At 45.0% G+C, this 18,961-nt stretch overlaps 1 protein-coding gene across 2 annotated transcripts in view; it reads left to right on the top strand.

The window, feature by feature from the left end:
- NCKAP1L (NCK associated protein 1 like) overlaps positions 1–18,961 on the top strand; it is a 42,496-nt gene extending 23,535 nt beyond the window's left edge. Inside the window, exons 21-31 of one of the 2 annotated variants that reach the window (XM_070410071.1) lie at positions 199–417; positions 1,885–2,015; positions 5,945–6,042; positions 6,173–6,266; positions 6,418–6,500; positions 6,810–6,890; positions 10,429–10,522; positions 12,088–12,204; positions 12,541–12,650; positions 15,341–15,430; positions 18,579–18,961. In XM_070410071.1, coding sequence (XP_070266172.1) covers positions 199–417; positions 1,885–2,015; positions 5,945–6,042; positions 6,173–6,266; positions 6,418–6,500; positions 6,810–6,890; positions 10,429–10,522; positions 12,088–12,204; positions 12,541–12,650; positions 15,341–15,430; positions 18,579–18,710 — 1,249 coding nt within the window. In that variant the 3' untranslated portion in view covers positions 18,711–18,961. Of the gene's footprint in view, positions 1–198; positions 418–1,884; positions 2,016–5,944; positions 6,043–6,172; positions 6,267–6,417; positions 6,501–6,809; positions 6,891–10,425; positions 10,523–12,087; positions 12,205–12,540; positions 12,651–15,340; positions 15,431–18,578 lie in introns of both variants that reach the window. The other variant, XM_070410070.1, reaches the window with a different exon arrangement.

Raw genomic sequence — 18,961 nt, 5'->3', positions numbered from 1 at the left:
TGACTTACTATCTCTGTGTTTTAGTTTATTCCTCTGTAAAATGGCGATAATAATTGTATCTGTTACTGGGTTGTTATGAGGTTTAAATGAGATAATGTATGTAGTGAAATCATAGCACAGCACCTGGACCACAGTGTAAATGTGGTAACTGTTACTATGTTTATCATTTTGATTGTAATTATGATTTTTGTCACCTAGAGCCATTGTGTGTTTGGCTGGCTACAATGCCACGACTCAGGAGATTGCAAGGCCTTCTGAGCTATTGGCAGGCGTCAAAGCATACATCAGTTTCATACAGTCACTGGCCCAGATTTTGGGTGCAGATGTTTCCAGAGTCATCCGCAATGCTCTCCTACAGCAGACACAGCCACTGGACTCAATTGGGGAGCAGACTATCACCACTCTCTACACAAACTGGTCAGTGTTGCTCATCCTCTCTCTGCCTTACCTCTTTGTTACACTTTTTCCTTACAGCAGGACTCAGATCCAAGTATTTTAGCTCCTAGGGTCACAAGCCCTCAAATGAAACCTTGTTTCTGTTTGACGACTAGGGGTGAGGCAGCCCAGATTCCCTTCTGTCCACCATGAGGTTTCTTTCTAATCTTCCATGTAACATCCACTGACCTACTCTGTAACAGTTAGACCTTTTCCTGTTAATTTCCAGTTCCTGACCTTCCTTTTCTGGATTCTGTTTTAATTTCAAATGATCTTTCGTCCTCTTTCTGAAGTTCTCTTGTTCCTCTTTTCACCCAACTTCTTCCTCTGAAAACCATTCTAACATTATCTCTCTGGAGCACTAGCTTTTCAGTCCCAGACATGACCATTTCCCTAGTAGGTTGCTCTTAACAGGAAGGGGGCCTTCTCCCCAAAACCAGAGGTAGGAGCAAAATGTCCTTTGAGATTTAAGGTTAGAAAGGAGCTGGATTTCTACCTCTCCAAGCCACTGGGTGGCGCTCTTAGTCCAATATCAGCTCAGCAATAAGGCTGGAAAGAACCCTTTGAGTAGGGGGAGAGACAGACTAGGTTTGCAAACACAAATGCCAACAAGGACCCAGGAGGGAAGGGACCTGGGCGTTGTGGGTTAGGTGAGAACTTTGGGTAGCTGGGGAAGGCACGCCTCTCTAAAGGGGGCAGCGGCCACTCAGCTCCTCCTGCTCGCTGCCCAACTGCTAGTAAATCCTTATTTTTCATGTGACATCATCAGTTTCAAACTTTTGAACAACTAGTTTAAATTTTAAAAACAGATCACATTTAGTGAGTGAGTTTGGTCCACCGTGGTTAGCTTGAGACATAAACCCAGAGCTAGTGCCTAGATGAGTGGCATGGGTTGCCCAGGCCCTCCTCTGCTGACAATGGCTGGAGGCCTTCTCAGCTTACTCTGAGGTCAGGAGGGTATATTTGGAGACGGGATGACTCATGTTCCTGGGGCTTCTCTCTGTCCAGGCGCTTTGACTTGAGATCCACTTCCAAGATCCTAGGTTTTCAGTCCAACATTCTCACTGGAGAGATTGAGGCTAAGTATATTTCAGAGGAGCCCCATTAGTAGGAACTTTTTTCTTGTCATCTTGGGCTTGCCTTACCTGACAGAGGAAGGCCAGGGGTGAGGGGAGTGCAGTAACTGGAAAAGAGCCGGGGCTGAGGGAGGGGAGTGCATTTGATAGCCCTGCAGATTAGAGGCAAGGTGGAATTACATTACTGCTAGTTGTTTTTGCACCAATGGTTTGGGATGTTAATTAGGGTGTTTTACATCTTCTTTGAATCTCTTCTCTCCACCCCAGCCTTTGGTGGAGTTTCTCTTCCTGAGCCCAGTGGTAGTGGTAGGGAGCAATGGTAGGGAGAAGGGATTGAACACTAATTTTTGTGCTTTCTTTGCCAACCCTTTAGGTACCTAGAAAGTCTGCTTAGACAGGCAAGCAGTGGGACCATCATTCTCTCCCCAGCCATGCAGGCCTTCGTCAGCCTCCCCAGAGAGGAGGAGCAACACTTCAGCGCAGAGGAGTTCTCTGACATCTCTGGTAAGCCCAGGCCTAGTTGCCTCATCTAGGAGCTGAGTCTTTCCCCTCAATACAGTATCTCAGCCGATGGACCTTATCTAAATTCTCTCATCTTCCCAGAAGCTCGTTCTAAACTCTCAGCATCTCTGCTAAATTCCACTTTAGGGGCAATAAAAAAGATTCTAAGCAAGACTCAGAATTGAGGAGTGGCCTGGGGGTTGAAGGTGGAGAGGGAAAATGAGGGGAGGCCCGGCCAGAATGGCTCAGTGGTTGAGCATTGACCTATGAACCAGGAGGTCACAGTTTGATTCCCGGTCAGGGTACATGCCTGGGTTGTGGGCTCCATCCCCAGTGTGGGGTGTGTAGGAGGCAGCCGATCAATGATTCTTTCTCATCATTGATGTTTCTATCTCTCTCTCTACCTCTCTGAAATCAATAAAAATATATTAAAAAGAGGGGAAAAAAGAAAAAGGAAAAAAAGAAAATGAGGGGAGTTGGGAATGGGGCAGGGGTACTCCAGTCCTTGAAAGGATTTATTTTTTGAAGGGTAGTAAATAGTTATTTTTCCATCTTCCCAAAGAATAAAATAGTAGGACATACATATAATGAAGAGTAAAAGATAAATGTAAGGAGGATATTCTCATGCTTGGAATTATTATTATTATTTTTAATATATTTTTATTGATTTCAGAGAGGAAGGGAGAGAGAGAGAGAAAGAGAGAGAGAGAGAGAAACATCAATGATAAGAGAGGATCATCTATCAGCTGCCTCCTGAAAGCCCCCTATTGGGGTTCGAGCTCACAACCTAAGCATGTACCCTTGACCAGAATTGAATCAGGGACTCTTCAGTACGCAGGCTGACGCTCTATCCACTGAGCCAAACCAGCTAGGGCAGTGGTCGGCAAACTGCGGCTCGTGAACCAGATGCGGCTCTTTGGCCCCTTGAGTGTGGCTCTTCCACAAAATACCGTGTGCGGGCACGCATGTACAGTGCGATTGAAACTTCGTGGCCCATGCGCGGAGATACTGTATTGAGGGGAAAGAAGAGCCACACTCAAGGGGCCAAAGAGCCGCATGTGGCTCTCGAGCTGCAGTTTGCCGACAACTGAGCTAGGGTATGCTTGGAATTATTAAACACTGATCTGATGTTAAGGTATCTTCTTTCTTAGGGATAAATTTTAGAGTCTTAATGAGTGCTTAGATTATTGATGTTTAATAATGATGATGAAATAATGGGTGGCATTTATTGTGGGCTAAGTTGTCAGTGTTCTTGTGTATAAACTCATATAATTCTCACAAGAGCCTTCAGGTAGATATTCTTTTTTTTTTTTTTTTAGAGTTTCACCAATTTATTAACATTTTATGTTTGTGTAGTATTTTAGTGAAAAGTAACGAACCGATATTGATATGTTATTATTAACTAAAGTCATTACCTTATTAAGATTTAATTGTTTCCTAGTGTCCTCCCCCCTTCCCCTCCCCGCAAGATATCCTACATTACATTTAGCCTTCCTGTCTCCTTAGGCTCCTCTTGGCTGTGACAATTGTCATACGGTACTTTCCTCATTTTTTTTTTTTTAAATATTTTAATAATTTTTATTTCTTAAAGTATTACAAAGAGTATTACATATGTCTCCTTTTTTCCCCCCCTTGACATTCCCCCGGCCCCTACCCCCCGCCCCGTGTCTTGTGTCTATTGGTTAATCTTATATGCATGCATATAAGTCCTTCAGTTGGTCTCTTAATCCCCCCCCCCCCCCTCCCCGCCCCAAACCCTCCCCAGGCTTCCCACTGTAGTTTAACAAGGAGCCTTCAGGTAGATATTCTTATCACCCCCATTTTACAGATGAGGACACTGAGACACAGAGAGGTTAAGGAGCTTGCCACAAGCCACACATTCATAAATAGTAGAACTGGAATTTCAACTCAAGGAAGTCAGATTTCAGAACCTGGGTGCTTAATCACTATATAGTGCTGCTTCCCAGTGTATAGAAGTGCTTTTGTGTCTCAAGGGGAGCCAGGTAATGAGTGTGTAGTGAATGAGTTGGGAAGTCATTCTCCTTTTAAAGAGGACTTTGAGCCATACAGATCCTTTTTCATAGATTTGTTTTACTGACTGACTGATTGGTGAACTCTTCTCCTTCCTCTCACCTCCATAAAAATCACAGCTCCTGCATGGTATCTGGTATAGGTAGGAGATGTTTCAGTGACCTGCCCTTTCCATTCTTCCCCTTCCTTAGGGATGTTATCAGAGTCAGAGTAGCAGTTCTGTTTTTCCAGCTCTGCCTTCTTCCTATGCTCATTCTGACTCCATCCATATCTTCGTCTGCTGGAGGCTTCAGGTGTCCCCTTCTCATCAACTCCACCCACAAACTGTAGGCAGCATCTAAAATCAGCTTTAGGTCTTGCTGACAACTGACAAGCAGCAGGAGATAATGCTGATTCCCCAATCTGCCACCCCCACCCCAATTTCCCTGAGTTACCATGGTAATGGGACAATGCTACTCCAAAAATAGATAGATGGAAACAGGAGGATGCCCTAGGGTTACTAGCCTGAAGTAGAATAGACTAGAATAAGGAGGTTTGGCAGATCCAATCTGTCTCCATCTGCTCCAGAGAAGACAATTCAGCCCCTTTCCCTTTTGTCAACCATTTTAGCATTATCTAAGTTGACTGGTTAGGAAATCCTTTTCTAGTTCTCAACTTAATCTTCCTACTGTAAATATGTGACTCTAGAAATGTATTTGCTCTGGACAAGGCTCTGTGTCAGCTGCTGTGACCAGTTCCATGTCCTCAATCATTGACCTTAGTCAGGAGGTCAACTGGTCCTGCTTTCAAGACTGGGGTGTGGAGCCTTGATTTTCTTTTTCTTCTGAACTTGTATTAACTATGTTAAACTCACTTTTTTCCCACTGGTCTCTTGTTACTTCTGGTCTTTTATAGTTTTCTTTGCTGGGATAGTCCACACCCAAAGGCTATCACAACTAGAGCTCCTCCCTATCTGAATTTATCATTAGTGTTTCTAACATGGGATTTCCTAGGTAGCTTTCTTTGATTAACAAAGAGCCAAAAGCAGGCTGGGTAGGGAGGGATAAAGCATTGGGGCAGACTAGAGGAAAGAAGGATTTTGAGGGAAAAACAGTTGGAACTCGGGACATGTGTTGATTATGAAAAAGGAAAAGGTAGCTTACGAAGAGGAAAACTTGGACAGTGAGGTGTTAAATAAGGGAAGTAGAGGGAGGAACATAGAAAAAGCCAAACCTTAGGTAAGGAACTAGTTGCGGTATCTGCTGGGACACAGGAAGGGGCAATAAGGCAATGTGCCAAGTTTCTAGTACCAGCTCTTGACTTGGTTAAGTGACCTTGGACAACCACTTAACCCCACCTTGTTTGTTAAATACTTACCTCAGAGAGCTGCTAATAATGATCAGAAAAGCCCTTATTTCTATATATCTTTATCGTGTTCTAAGGTTTTTATACTGTTTCTTATTATAAAATTTATCTTATTTGTTCTAATATCAACTTTATTATTATTAGGGCAGGTATTAATTTCTTCATTGTACAGAAAGTAAACTGAAGCTCAGAGAGGGTCAATGACCTGTTTAAGGTCTTACATCTAGTAACGCTACAACAACTGGTCCAGCAAGAGTGAAATCCAGGTACCACATAAAGGGACTTGAGAAAGTATAGATTCTTATAAGAATGTAAAGTAAATAGTTATCATTTGTGGTAAGTCTTGGTGTGAGTACCAATGGGAAGAGGGTAAATTGTCCCACAGGCAGGCCAGATCTGTCACTTTAATGCAGGATATCAGGTCACTTTTGCTCCTCAACTTCCTACTTCCTTTCCTTGCTGAAAACATTTTAAATGTTCAAATTGCCCTATAGCTGTTATGCAAATGCTCCAGGGCCCTCAGAGCCTCACCTGGGACCCCTGAAACTCTTTTCCAGAGATGCGGGCCTTGGCTGAACTCTTGGGCCCCTATGGCATGAAGTTCCTGAGTGAAAACCTGATGTGGCATGTGACCTCGCAGATTGTGGAGCTGAAGGTACTGTGGAAGCACACCCCGGGTGAACAGTTTAGCCACAGAGGAAGAGGATCAGGAGTAGGAGACTGGGGGGAAAATGGACCATGGCTCTTGTCTTTTCCTGCTTAATGTTTCTGTGTCCCCACTGCAGAAGCTAGTGGTGGAAAACATGGATGTACTTGTTCAGATCAGATCTAACTTTAGCAAGGCGGACTTGATGGCTTCTCTGCTGCCCCAGCTGACTGGTGAGCACCTCCCCTAAAGGGAAAAGGAATTGTGGGAAAAGCATTGTGGATGACAGGGGTTTTGGGGGATCTGGGGCTAGCTTGGTCTGAAGAAGCAAAACCATCACTATTCTTCTGTGTTCTCTTCTCTAACACTCTTCTTTCCCCTCAGGGGCTGATAATGTGCTGAAGCGCATGACCATCATTGGAGTTATCCTCAGTTTTCGGGCCATGGCCCAAGAGGGACTTCGGGAGGTGTGTTGGGGGAGTGAGGGCTGCCACAGAATCCCAGACACCTCCGCGGGGAGGGCTTGTATGAGAAGTTGTGGAAAGGGTTGGTGAGCATTGAGGAGGAAGGAGCTTACTTTGGTAGAGGCCCTGGAAGATCTCTGGGGATAGATAAGCTGAGGAGACCTAGAGGCATGAGGGGAGGGTGGGGAGTTTGTTTAAGCTGATGTTCTTATTTAAGCTGAGACATCCCTCCCCCCCCTTTTGTTTGTTTTTACCTGTTTTTGAAGGCACTGGACACTGTCTGTTAATTCCTCTATGTTCTCTTTCCTCCAGGTTTTCTCCTCCCACTGCCCGTTCCTTATGGGTCCCATCGAGTGCCTGAAAGAGTTCGTCACTCCAGACACAGACATCAAGGTAGAGTGGAGTACAAAGTGGACTCCAGTGGGGAGATATGTTATTGAAAAAGGATGTAGTTAGGATCTTATAAGGGAGAGAGGGCTCTGAGGAAATACTGTAGCAAGATGAGCCAGGATTTGAATAGGAAAACACTGGGGGAGATTTTATGAATAGAGAGAGGGGCATTGGTCAGACAAATATTCTTGGAGAGAGAGGGCAGAGCTGGGGAGGCATGTGGGGATGGAGAGAAGTGGGAGCCTGTTGAGGCTGGGGAGACATTACAGGAGGGAGAGGGGTATGCTCTAAGACAATACCTGTAGGTTTTCACTTAAGATGTGCACACAAGTTCTCTCTTTAGTCAGGAGCTTAGGTACTTCTTATAAAAAGATTTGTTCCTTTCATTTCCACCCACCCTGCCTGCTGTCAGCGTTTCCTTTCTTTTTCTGGCCTATTCTTCCTGCTAGTTTCGAAACTTTCTGGTTCCTCTATCTGTGTCACTTGCCTCAGGCCCCATTCTGCACTACAGAGATGGAGAAAGAAAGAAGGGCTTAGGAGACACCCCAAGTTAAACATTCCTCCCCGTTCTCCTCCCCTCCGTGCATTATCTTGTCTTCTGAATCACCTGGAACAAACAAGTATATTATGCAGGAAATACAGCTGAAGGTTGGGAACAAGGGCCTTCAAAACGCATAGGGCAGGCTATTCTCTTGTTGATTCCTTTAAGGGAGGGAGATCTGTGCTAAGAGGAAATTGGTCAACAGGAAGAATTAAAGTTAGATGTTAAGAAAAACATCCTTACCTCTAGATCAAAATAGTTGGGAAATACCCCTCTCTGTCTGACCAAATACCCCAAATGGTCATGGGGGCCGTTAGAGGGCGACGTTTCACTGGTTGGCTGCGTGTTTTGACCAGTCTTTGATTTTATGGTGAGCCTGGATTTCTGGCAGCTGCTGATGTTGGGGCCAAATGCTCTAGCCTGTCAGGAGCTTGTCTAGGTGATATCTCCCAGGAAGCCCTGAGCTTTAGGCTCTACCTGCTTGTGAAAATAAGCAGGTAGAGGTGGAGAGGGGGAGGACCTGTCCATCAGAGATTCTGCTACTGCCTCAGGGGGTAAAAAGATTAGGAGAAGAGAAAATAAGACCCCTTCAATCGTCCCTTTCTTCATCCAGAAAACCACACATCATGGATCAGGTCCCTGATCTCAGGCCATGGTTGTCATAAGCAGGGTCATCTAGTTAGTAGGGAATTTAAATAAAGGACAAAGCAGAATGTAGCTAAGGTTTGCCTTCTGTGTCGAGTACCATAAGCAAAGTGTGTGTATATTGTTGTTTGAGGGGTTCTTTGCATACGATACTCTACTTAGTTGTCTACAATTATCCTTGTTCTCTCAGAACATTTTAAAGGTTTTTTTTTTCAATGTCAAGAGGGGTATAAGTAATTGGTGTGGGAGTGGGGGTTTGGGACTAGATCCTGGGAACTTGATTCTAAATACATTGAGGGATTCGGGTATCAATCAATAAATACTAATTGAGTGCATTCTGTGTGCTTAGCATTGTGTTAAAAACTAGAGAGGATAAAAAGAAATGTTCCTCACTTTGAGATAAAGGAAGAAGGGAAAGGAATAATTTTTATTAGTTCATTTGTCACTCCATCAGTCCCTAGGGTAGATAGAGACTTTACACATGTGGTCTAATTTATTCTTCACAAGAATTCTGAGGTGAGTACTATTACCCCAGTCTTACAGATGAGAAAACTAAGGCTCAGAGAGGTTAAGTAACTTTTAGCTAAGATCACACATTTAGTAAGTTTAGAATTTGAACCAGATCTTCTTACTCCAAAGCCTTTTTTTCTCTCTTCTCCATGCCATAAAGTTTAAAAAAGAATTATAATCTAGTTGGTGAGATAAGTCATGTTTCACCTCCTATCTGAAAAGACAACTGAAATTACCAGGTGCTGTGTATGACCAGGGCTAAGTCACTGGTAACAATTTAAGGAGGGAGACATGCGTTTGGGCTGAAGTAATCAGGGAGACCTTCACAGCGAATATGAGATTTGAGTTAAGCCTCAAGGAATGGGTGTCACCTAGGTATAAGTAGAAGAGAGGAAAGGACACTGTGGAAGAGGGAAGCATATGAACCAAAGTATGGAAGTAAGGAAGTAAATTGTAGTTTGGAGAGTGAATAAATTACCCTTGCTATATTGACTGTAGGAAGTGTTTGGGAAATAAGGTTGTCAACATAAGAAACATTCAAACCTGTAAAGAATTTTTGTGAGCTTCTTTGAGCCAACCTGTTGACAAATGCCAGGAAGCAGACTCTCAATGGATTGAGATGATGCTCCAGAAAATGGCAGTTTTGCACCTTGTTTTATGTATTACAATCAAAAGAGAAGACGTAAGTGGGTTACATGAAATCCATTGGTGATAGATTATGGAGGTGGGAGAAAGCAAAGCGGAGAGACCTCTGGGATTGGATAAAAAGTAAATTGAGCCCTAACCGGTTTGGCTCAGTGGATAGAGCATTGGCCTGCGGACTGAAGGGTCCCAGGTTCGATTCCAGTCAAGGGCATGTACCTTGGTTTCAGGCACATCCCCAGTGGGGAGTGTGCAGGAGGCAGCTGAATCGATGTTTCTCTCTCATCGATGTTTCTAACTATCTCTCTCCCTTCCTCTCTGTAAAAAATCAATAAAATATATTTTTTAAAAAAGTAAATGATAGACACAAGCTTCTTTTACTTAGGTAGGTGCAGGATAGTTAACTGTAAACAATTAACTCAATAACAATGAAGGGATCGGATCTGTGGTCTCCACAGAGCAGTGCTTCTGCTTTGAAGGGTTCAGAAAAAGGAAAATTACTTTGACATTCTAAAATGACATGTTCTTGTAGATGGAAAAGACAATAGACAGGCTCAGTTAAGGTAAATTGACCTTTGTCAGGGAAGATACCTGCCTAGGACATGACTACTCACTATAAACTGCTTTTAGTTAAAAAAGTTTTAAAATTAAAAAATTTTTTTTTAAATTGATTTCAGAGAGGAAGGAAGAAGGAGAGAGAGATAGAAACATCAATGATGAGAGAGAACCATTAATTGGCTGCCTCCTGCATGGCCTACACTAGGGATCAAGCCCGCAAGCCGGGCATGTACCCTGACTGGAAATCGAACTGTGACCTCATAGGTCAACGCTCAACCACTGAGACACGCTGGCTGGGCTAAAAAAGTTTCAATTTCCAGACCATCCTTTGTGTTGACTAGTACTGTAGGTCTCTGAATTTGCAAGGCCACCATGTAGCCTGTCTCTTGAGTAGTCAGGTTAGCATGTGGCTCCTTTTTGTCCACAAGGTCAAGACAGTAAATTTGTACTATGGCATATGTGAATGACAAGCTAAAACATTTGTGTTTCCCCCCATAAGTTAGAGCTATGAAGGAGTACCTAGAAAAGGTGATAGTACACCAAAAGTTTAAAACCTGTCATCTAGGAATCCTGACTTTCTGTAGCTTTTGCCAAGCATTTCTCTCCTGGGAATTGTCTCCAGAATGTTGTTTTCTTCTCTAGCAGGTGACCCTCAGTATCTTTGAGCTGGCGTCTGCTGCAGGAGTGGGCTGTGACATCGACCCAGCTCTGGTCACTGCCATTGCTAATCTGAAAGCTGGTAAAATTGGGGAAAGGGAGGGCTTGGGCCATATTTTGGGGTGGGAAAATGCCAATGTCAAAGCAACCTTTTGTTTGGGATTGTGAATTCAGAGACTATAAACTGGTAACTAAGAAAAGACTTAAAGTGTGGTCCCTAATCCCCACAAAATATTTACACAGGCAATTTGGATTTCTAGTTAGAATCCAATCAGTTGACTTGTCAATCAGCTAAAAAGTATTGAGAGTCTGTTTGATGCTTAGCAAGTGCTCAAAGGAATTTATAATCTGGTTGGGGAAATAAGATGAATGCAAATGAAATGAGAGAACAGTACACAGTAGTACATAATTTCATGCTGAGTTGTGTGGTATAGCATCTAGTTCCCCAGAGTGATCTTGTGCTCTTCCCTCCCATATAATCAACATGACACTGCTCACTTCTTCCCAGGTCTCCCACTTGTCTCTCATATTTTCCATTACACATTTCCTGTGATTAGCACATTCATACTTATACACACTCAGGACCAAGGGACTGGTTTTAAGCCCTTTTGTAATTTCTAGATTGGTCCTCCTTCTTCTCTCCTGGTTTTGATGAGACTCTTGCCTTTCCTTCCTGCCTCTTGACTTCATCACAGGTGACAGAGTGTCCCCAGACTGCTTGTCAGCAGAGCCTTTTGCTAAGAGCTTTGTTCAGTCACCAGAGGAAGCCTCTAAGGACTTAGGCCCCTCATTATAAGTGGAGGCTAATCCTGTCCCCTTCAGCAATAAATGACCTGCCAATAGTGCTTTATAAAGCAGTGGTCACCAGCCGGTGGTCTGTGGACCACTGGTGATCTGTGAGGTCCAAAAGGTTGGTGACCACTTTTATAAAGTACTAGAGGCCCAGTGCATGAATTTGTGCACTGTTATAAAGTACTAGAGGCCCAGTACACAGATTTGTGCACCAGTGGGGTCCCTTGGCCTGGCCTGTGCCCTCTTGCAATCTGGGACCCCTCGGAGGATGTCGGACTGCTAGTTTTGGCCCTATCCCCACAGGCACTGGGCCTCTAGTATGCATATAAGATCTTTGGTTAATCTCTCCCCACCCTTTCTCCACCCCTCTTCCCTCTGAGATTCATCAGTCTGTTTCATGTTTCCATGCTTGTGTGTTGAGCGTCTGCCCCCTGGTAGTCAGTGCACATCATAGCTACTGGTCAAACAGTTGAACGGTTGAATGGTTGCTTAGGCTTTTATATATATAGATGTTCATAGATATTCCTTTTTTTTTAAAAATATATTTTATTGATTTTCCACAGAGAAGAAGGAAGAGGGACAGAGAGTCAGAAACATCAATGAGAGAGATTGATCAGCTGCCTCCTGCACGCCCCCCACTGGGGATGTGCCCGCAACCAAGGCACATGCCCCCGACCGGAATCGAACCCGGGACCCCTGAGTCCGCAGGCCGACGCTCTATCCACTGAGCCAAACCGGCTCGGCTTCATAGATATTTCTTATGTGATCCTCAGTAACTCTGTGAAGCAGAACCCCTGTAGAGGAATCAGGAATCCTGATGGCCGACCTTACTTCTACTCTTTTCCTTCTTACCAGATACTTCATCCCTTGAAGAAGAATATAAGGTGGCCTGCCTGCTCTTGATCTTTCTTGCAGTTTCCCTCCCACTCCTTGCCACAGACCCTTCTTCGTTCTATAGCATCGAGAAGGATGGTAAGTAAGGAGTAGGGTTGAGGAACCAGTGCTGTTTAAGTTACTGTCCTGGGGCAGGGAGATGAGATGGAGATAGGTATCTATCTGGAAAATACAGACTTCTGGCCCAGGTGTAAAGTTCTATTTCAAAAAGCACTTGAGAATGGACTATCCATAAAAGTCAATTCCAGTGAAATTTCATAGGAATATCCTTCTCCTAATCTCCAGATGCCTCCTATAAGTGTTAAATAGGGGTGGCCCAGACTGAAAAAATGAAAACGTCTCAGTTGGTCAGCCTGGGTGACTCACTTTGTTAATTGCTTCTGTTTCTCTCTCCCTCTATCAATAATAACCTAGGTTACAACAACAATATTCACTGCTTGACCAAAGCCATCATCCAGGTGTCTGCTGCACTCTTCACACTCTACAACAAGAACATTGAAACTCACCTCAAGGAATTTCTGGTGGTGAGTGGGTCTAGGTGATAAAGAATGGAAGGTTGCAAAGTCTGGGGAGAATTGGTTTGACTTAAATCCATAGATGGTGCCCTAGCTGATTTGGCTCAGTGGATAGAGCGTCAGCCTGCGGACTGAAGGGTCCCAGGTTTGATTCCACTCAAGGGCATGTACCATGGTTGCGGGCACATCCCCAGTGGGGGATGTGCAGTAGGCAGCTGGTCGATGTTTCTCTCTCATCGATGTTTCTGGCTCTCTATCCCTCTCCCTTCCTCTCTGTAAAAAAATCAATAAAATATATTTAAAAAAAAATCCATAGATGGTTATTGTTGAGCAGGCTTTGGAGTCTAACCTCCCATCTAATTCATTCAGTAAATAGAAGCCACTTTGTGAAAGTTCCCTAGCAGCTAGTGTTTCAGCCTCTGCCCAAATGCTTGCAAAGAGCATTGGTCTAAGAGTCAGAAAAATCTGAGTTCGGGTTCTGGATCTGCCAGTAAGAAGTTGTATGACCTCTGAAGAGCCAAACTTTCGGGGCCTCAGTCTTTTCGCTTATTAAATAGGGCAGGCAGTTAAACTAAATCCACCATTCACTACCTTCTCATTAGGATCCTGAGGAGCTTGTTCAAATACAGATTCCTAACCCTTATACCAGTTCTACTGAATTAGAATATCCTAGGGTGAGTCCAGATCTCTGTTTTTATTTTTTAGTTTTCTCTCTCTTTTTAATAAAAAATATTCTTTTATTGATTTCAGCAAGAAAGGGAGAGGGAGAAAGGGATAGAAACATCAATGAAGAGAGAGATCATTGATGGCTGCCTCCTGCACACTTCCCTACTGGGGATTGAGCCCATAACTGGGCATATGCCCTGACCAGGAATCGAACTGTGACCTCCTGGTTCATAGGTCGATGCTCACCCACTGCCACACCAGCCAGGTCAGGTCTCTGTTTTTAATAAGATCTCCAGGAGATCTGAAGCACAATAAAGTTGGAGAGACACTGAGTTTTATAAGGCCCTTTCCAACTCTAATACTGTCAAAAGGACAAACCTTTTCAAATTCTCAAACTTTATCATAAATCAGAACCACCTAGAAAATTTCTGAATCAGTGAATTAGAGGCAGGGCTGGAAAATTAGCATTTTCAACAAGTTCCCAGGTTATGCTGATGCTGCTCATCCTGGGATCTCACTTTGAGAACCACTGGTCTAGATTATTACTAGGGTCTGGTGCTTACAACCTTAGGCTATGTTCAGTTTGTTAAAAAAAATTGTTTTAAAACAAATTTTAGCCAAAGTTAGACTCTCTATAACTATCACCATTGATCTTAGCTTTGCCTCTGGAAAAACACGGAATAAGTATAATCTCTTTCCATTATTAAAAAAGGTCTGGAGTTTTCCATTCTAAATCCTTCATGGAGGAATCACATCCATACACTTCTGATACATAGTCCATTACCCACCGTCTCCTTGAGCATTCTTAGCAATATGGAGCTTATTCATTTACAAGACATGGTCCTGATTTAAGAATCAGGGCCTCATCTGCCTCTTTTCAGGAGGAAACACAGTAGGTCATATTCTCTCAGGAATCATACTGTTGTCTTAAGAAGTACATGTCGGGGACTTGGAAGCTTAGTGAGTGAGTCTCTATTTAAACTGAAACAGCCAGTCTGACAGATGGACTCTGAGCATATCTATACTAATAAAAGGGTAGTATGCTAATTAGACCAGATGTATTCCGGACGACCATCCGACGTCTTTCTGGACAAAGCCACATGGGCTGCCTGAGGCTCAGGCAAACCATGGATGGTGGCTGCCGCTGCCTAGGGATGGCCTGAGGCTCAGGGAAGCTGCCGATGGTAGCTGCCCAGCGGGCTGAGGCTTAGTTAGGGGTGATCAGGCTGGCAGGGGAGCAGTTAGAGGGTGATTAGGCCAGCAGGGGAGCCGTTAGGGGCATCAGACTGGCAGAGAGGCGATTAGGGGTGATCAGGCAGGCAGGTAGGTAAGTGGTTAGGACCCAGCGGTCCTGGATTATGAGGGGTCCCAGATTGGAGAGGGTGCAGGCCAGGCTGAGGGACACCCCTCCGCGCATGAATTTCGTGCACCGGGCCTCTAGTTAGATATAAAGAGGACTCACACCAGATCTCTATGTTTCCCTTTTACCCTTTTTGTTTGCTAAATGCAGGAAATCTGAGTCTGGGATACAATTAATCATGTTTATCGCCCCCCCCCCCCCCCCCCCCGCCACCTCTTTGACTTGCTGGGGATCCAGAGGTGAATGGAGAGGACAGATATTCGGGAGTTGACAGGAGGAGAATAACAAGCAGACTGTTCTGAATCAGAGGCCAGGCTCTGTCTCTAGTCTGGTGGGGAGTCAGCTGTAAACAGCCGATGACAGTGGTGTCTGGAGGCTGCCTAGGAAAAGAGATGAATCTCCTGGCATACAGCATTACCTGCCTTTGTTCTAGGTTCTTCCCTCCCCCTTGCATCTCTCCCCCAGACCCATTCCTGTTGTCCACACTGGCTGGCTTACAGGCCACGTGCATCTCTAAAACCTAGGGAATTTGCCGATTTTCCACCCTAAGATTCCAGGAACATTCCAGCCCTTCTTAACTTTTCTCCTTGATCTTTTAACTTCCTGTAGCCTGAGGCTGCCCTACTCTGACCTCCATAAAAAACTGCTTCCCTTACAAACTCTTCCCTTACAGGTGGCTTCCGTCAGCCTCCTGCAGCTGGGCCAGGAGACTGACAAGATTAAAACCAGAAATCGGGAATCCATTTCTCTGCTCATGCGCTTGGTATGTATCTGGTTTAAGTTGCTCTGGTGAAAGAGAGAGGAGAGCTAGAGGGTCTTTTGGTTCCTGGTATTGTCATCACTCAAAAGCATTAACTAAGAATTTAATTCTGCCTGATCCTCTGGGTCTAGGTTTCATATTCTGATTAACATTCTAGACTTGTACTGTAATCTCAAGGTAGAGTCTTCAAGGACTTCTCTGCAGGACTGGGCCTTCCTGGCCCTTTTTCTGCAATGTTCTAGAGTCTGACCTGGTGGGGCAGCTGTGTCCCTCCACCATAACTACTTTCCCAGTGCACATTTGGCTTTACTTGACCACTTCCTACCACCTAATTTCTTGTCCTTAAGAGTATTATGAAGAGGGTGCTGAATAGCACCGAGCTGAACTGGGGGAGGGGGAGGAGGGCTCTGAGGAGGAAGGGCTCTTAGATGAAAAGCTATAAGGCTGGGAGCCAGGGGAGCCAGGCATTAGGCAGCTCCTGCTATCTCTTCTTTCTTCACAAGCTGTGCGCTTTTCCCTGCTTTGGCAGAAAGTTCTGGGAACTCTGACTCAGTTAATTTTTTGAAAATCTTTTCCCCATGATCCTGTTTCCCTCCTCAACACACTTACTCATTGTTTTGCTCAAAAAGTCCAATTCTCCAGGTTAGTACTGCACTTAGCTGTGGAGGAGGAGTTCCTGCCCTGGGCCCTGTGTGTAAGAGGCCCTCCTCTGGCCTATGGGGAGAGGATATGCCCACCTGGAGGTTGAAATATTGACTAGTATACTTGTAGTTTATTTGATTTATTTAGTCATATGGTATGTGGCCTTCCATTTGGACTCTTGGCCCAGGACCACAAATGTTAGGAGCAGGCATACCTGGGACTGCCCCTGATTTCCTTTAAATATATGGGCACTGAGTGGTATCCATATCTCGGTTTCTCCTGCTACCAAAGGCCTAGGTTGGACTGATTAAGGATTGTGATGGAGAAAAGAATGGACATGAGGTTATGTGTGTGGCAGTGTGTATGGTGAGGGGTGAGAGGACAGAGGAGGCAAATGAGGGCAAATACTAGTATTGTGCTAGAGAGAGCACCATTTTTGGAGCAAGTTAATTAACCTGTGTGAGACTGATTCTTTGTCCATAAAAGTGGACAATAACTTTTATGTTAGAGTGGTTAGTATTCATGAAATAATATATGTGAAAGTGCTTAATATATAATCGATGCTCAAGAAATGTTAGTTCCCTCTCTCTGCTGTTCATTTTAGTTTCTGGATGGTTAAGCACGTCTCTTCATTTTCTCAGGCAGTTTTCACCTCTGTAGGATTGGAGGTGATTCTGTATTGCCACCCAGCCTGACCTCTTCCTTCTGCTTTGCTCCCTCCGCCCCCCCCCCCCCCCCCAGCCCCAAAGTGTGAGGAGGCGGCTGCCCCTTGTGGCATTGCAGTGAGGCCTGCAGAGTGGCGGGAACAGAGAGCTAGGTCCCAAGCAGGCGCTTTTTATTGGAGAGAGTGACAGAGGGACTAGCTGCTGCAAAGCAATTTAAATGCAAATGTTTCCACAGAGCAATTGGAAATTACTGAAGGGGAAGGAGCTGTATTCTGATGTAAGAGGCTACTCATGTGGCCCCAAATCCTAGTCAGGCACTCCTCTCCCCCGGGGTCTTTCTGTCTTGGCTGTCAAGCCTGGGCAGTTCCCACCCCAGTATTGTCAACATGTTCCTGGGTTTCACAGGGAAAAGAGATGACTCAGTCATAGACTCGTGGAATCTTAGATGTCAGAATGAGGCCAGATCCTGGCAAGTAGTCCAGTCCTTACAATTCATAGGTGAGGAAACCGAGGACAGGGAGAGAAAGATGACATTCAAGGTCTCCCCCAAGATATACAGGCAGATTTGGGACTACAAGTTTCTTGGCCTTCATTCTAGGGCTGTTTCCACTACTATGAATCTCTTCCAGTCAGGAGCCCTGTTATTTTCTGTGCTTAATAGAGCAAAGAATAGGAAGTCTTGGGCCAGTGAATCCTTCTTGAAGCTGTCACTCATTTCCCTGTACCCGAGGGTTGTATCCTGGAATAGAGATCTGATCTCTGTCTGGCTTAAGGTTTCAAAGTCTTGCCTAGCAAAAAATTCTTTCCTTTATCCAACCTAAGACCAGAGCCACAGTGTTACTGGCAGATTTCCTCCCCTCAGCCTGCAACGTCTGTTCTTCTGGGGCTGTTGTGTGTATTGTGTGTGCATGTGCTTGAGAATAGCAGGACCTTACACATTTTAAAGCCTGAAAAGGACTTCAGAGAGAGAAGCAGGTTAGAGTAGATATGGTAGGTTCTCTTTTCTGAGTGGATTTTCAGGACTTGAAACGCCAGCCATATTGGGGAGGCCCCATCTGTGTGAATTGCCAGAGGATATGGGACACTTCTCTCCAGAGTGTGTCTTTTAGCCCCAAACCTCTTGATGAGGAGAGTACTGGAGGAAAGACATCCTGTTCCTTTCTCAGAGGCAGGGACCCTCCAGCCCAAGGCTAAGTTGAACAGCTCTTGGCTAATATGCCCTCCTACCCTGTCTTATCCAGGCATCTTGATCTATCTTTCTGCTTGGCTGTGGGGGCTGCTGGGATTATTACCACAGTACATAAGCTTCTAATTAAACTAATTAATCATGCCCGCTCCTTTATGCAGCATCCTTACTGTTCCACAAGCACTGCACTGAGGGAGGGAGGACACTGAGGCCCAGCACAAGAGGACCGTTGGGGATTCCAGGCCCCCCTTTCTTGGCCTGAAACAGCCATTGCTTCTTTCTCTGCCAAGCTTTGTCATGATCACTTTTACTCATCCTTACCTGCATCTGTGCTGCCCACCTACATATGCTTTGGTATCCAGAACAGGAGAGAATGGGTTTTTCTGCCACAAGGGAAGCGTTTCTTTCCTGCCTTCTGTTTCGGAGCCCTTCATATAACCTTGAGGAGGGGGACAGGGGCCATTATAATGGAGGTGAAGAGGCCACATTACTTTCCTAGAGCTGAACCAAGTGGGGGAGACAAGGGAGTGTGACTTGGAACCCTGTTCACTGTAACTGGGAGGGCCTCAGAGGGCCCAGGGGACTGAATGAAGAGGAACAGGTGTCACAGAGGTATGCCCTACCTGAGGTTCTCATCTCTTGGCCCCTTCTCTTCCAGGTGGTGGAGGAGTCCTCCTTTCTGACCCTGGACATGCTGGAGTCCTGTTTCCCTTATGTCCTGCTTCGAAATGCCTATCGGGAGGTTTCTCGAGCCTACCACCTGAACCGAGTGTTGACCAATGCCCACTGAAGGGCCCTTTGGACCTGCCTACACCCATGCCATACTGGAAGCTGTGGGCATTTTCTCAAGGGGTGGGGAAATGGTGGGGTCTGGAGCCAGAGCTGATGAGCAGGCATATGGATGAACAGTCCAGGGCTGAGAAATCATCGAGAAGTGGGGCAGGCTGGGGGAATGGAGGACAGTTAGTAGGGGCATGGGGCCAAGAATGTGAATTTTCACAATGAAAAAATGAGTACAAATATATTTCTGTTTCCTGATGA

Source organism: Myotis yumanensis, unplaced genomic scaffold (genome assembly GCF_028538775.1).
Source record: "Myotis yumanensis isolate MYYU_CA2020_CCGP unplaced genomic scaffold, mMyoYum1.0.hap1 SCAF_3, whole genome shotgun sequence".
Classification (NCBI taxonomy): domain Eukaryota; kingdom Metazoa; phylum Chordata; class Mammalia; order Chiroptera; family Vespertilionidae; genus Myotis; species Myotis yumanensis.
The sequence above is the reverse complement of the archived record's forward strand: the minus strand, read 5'-3'. Positions and strand labels throughout refer to the sequence as shown.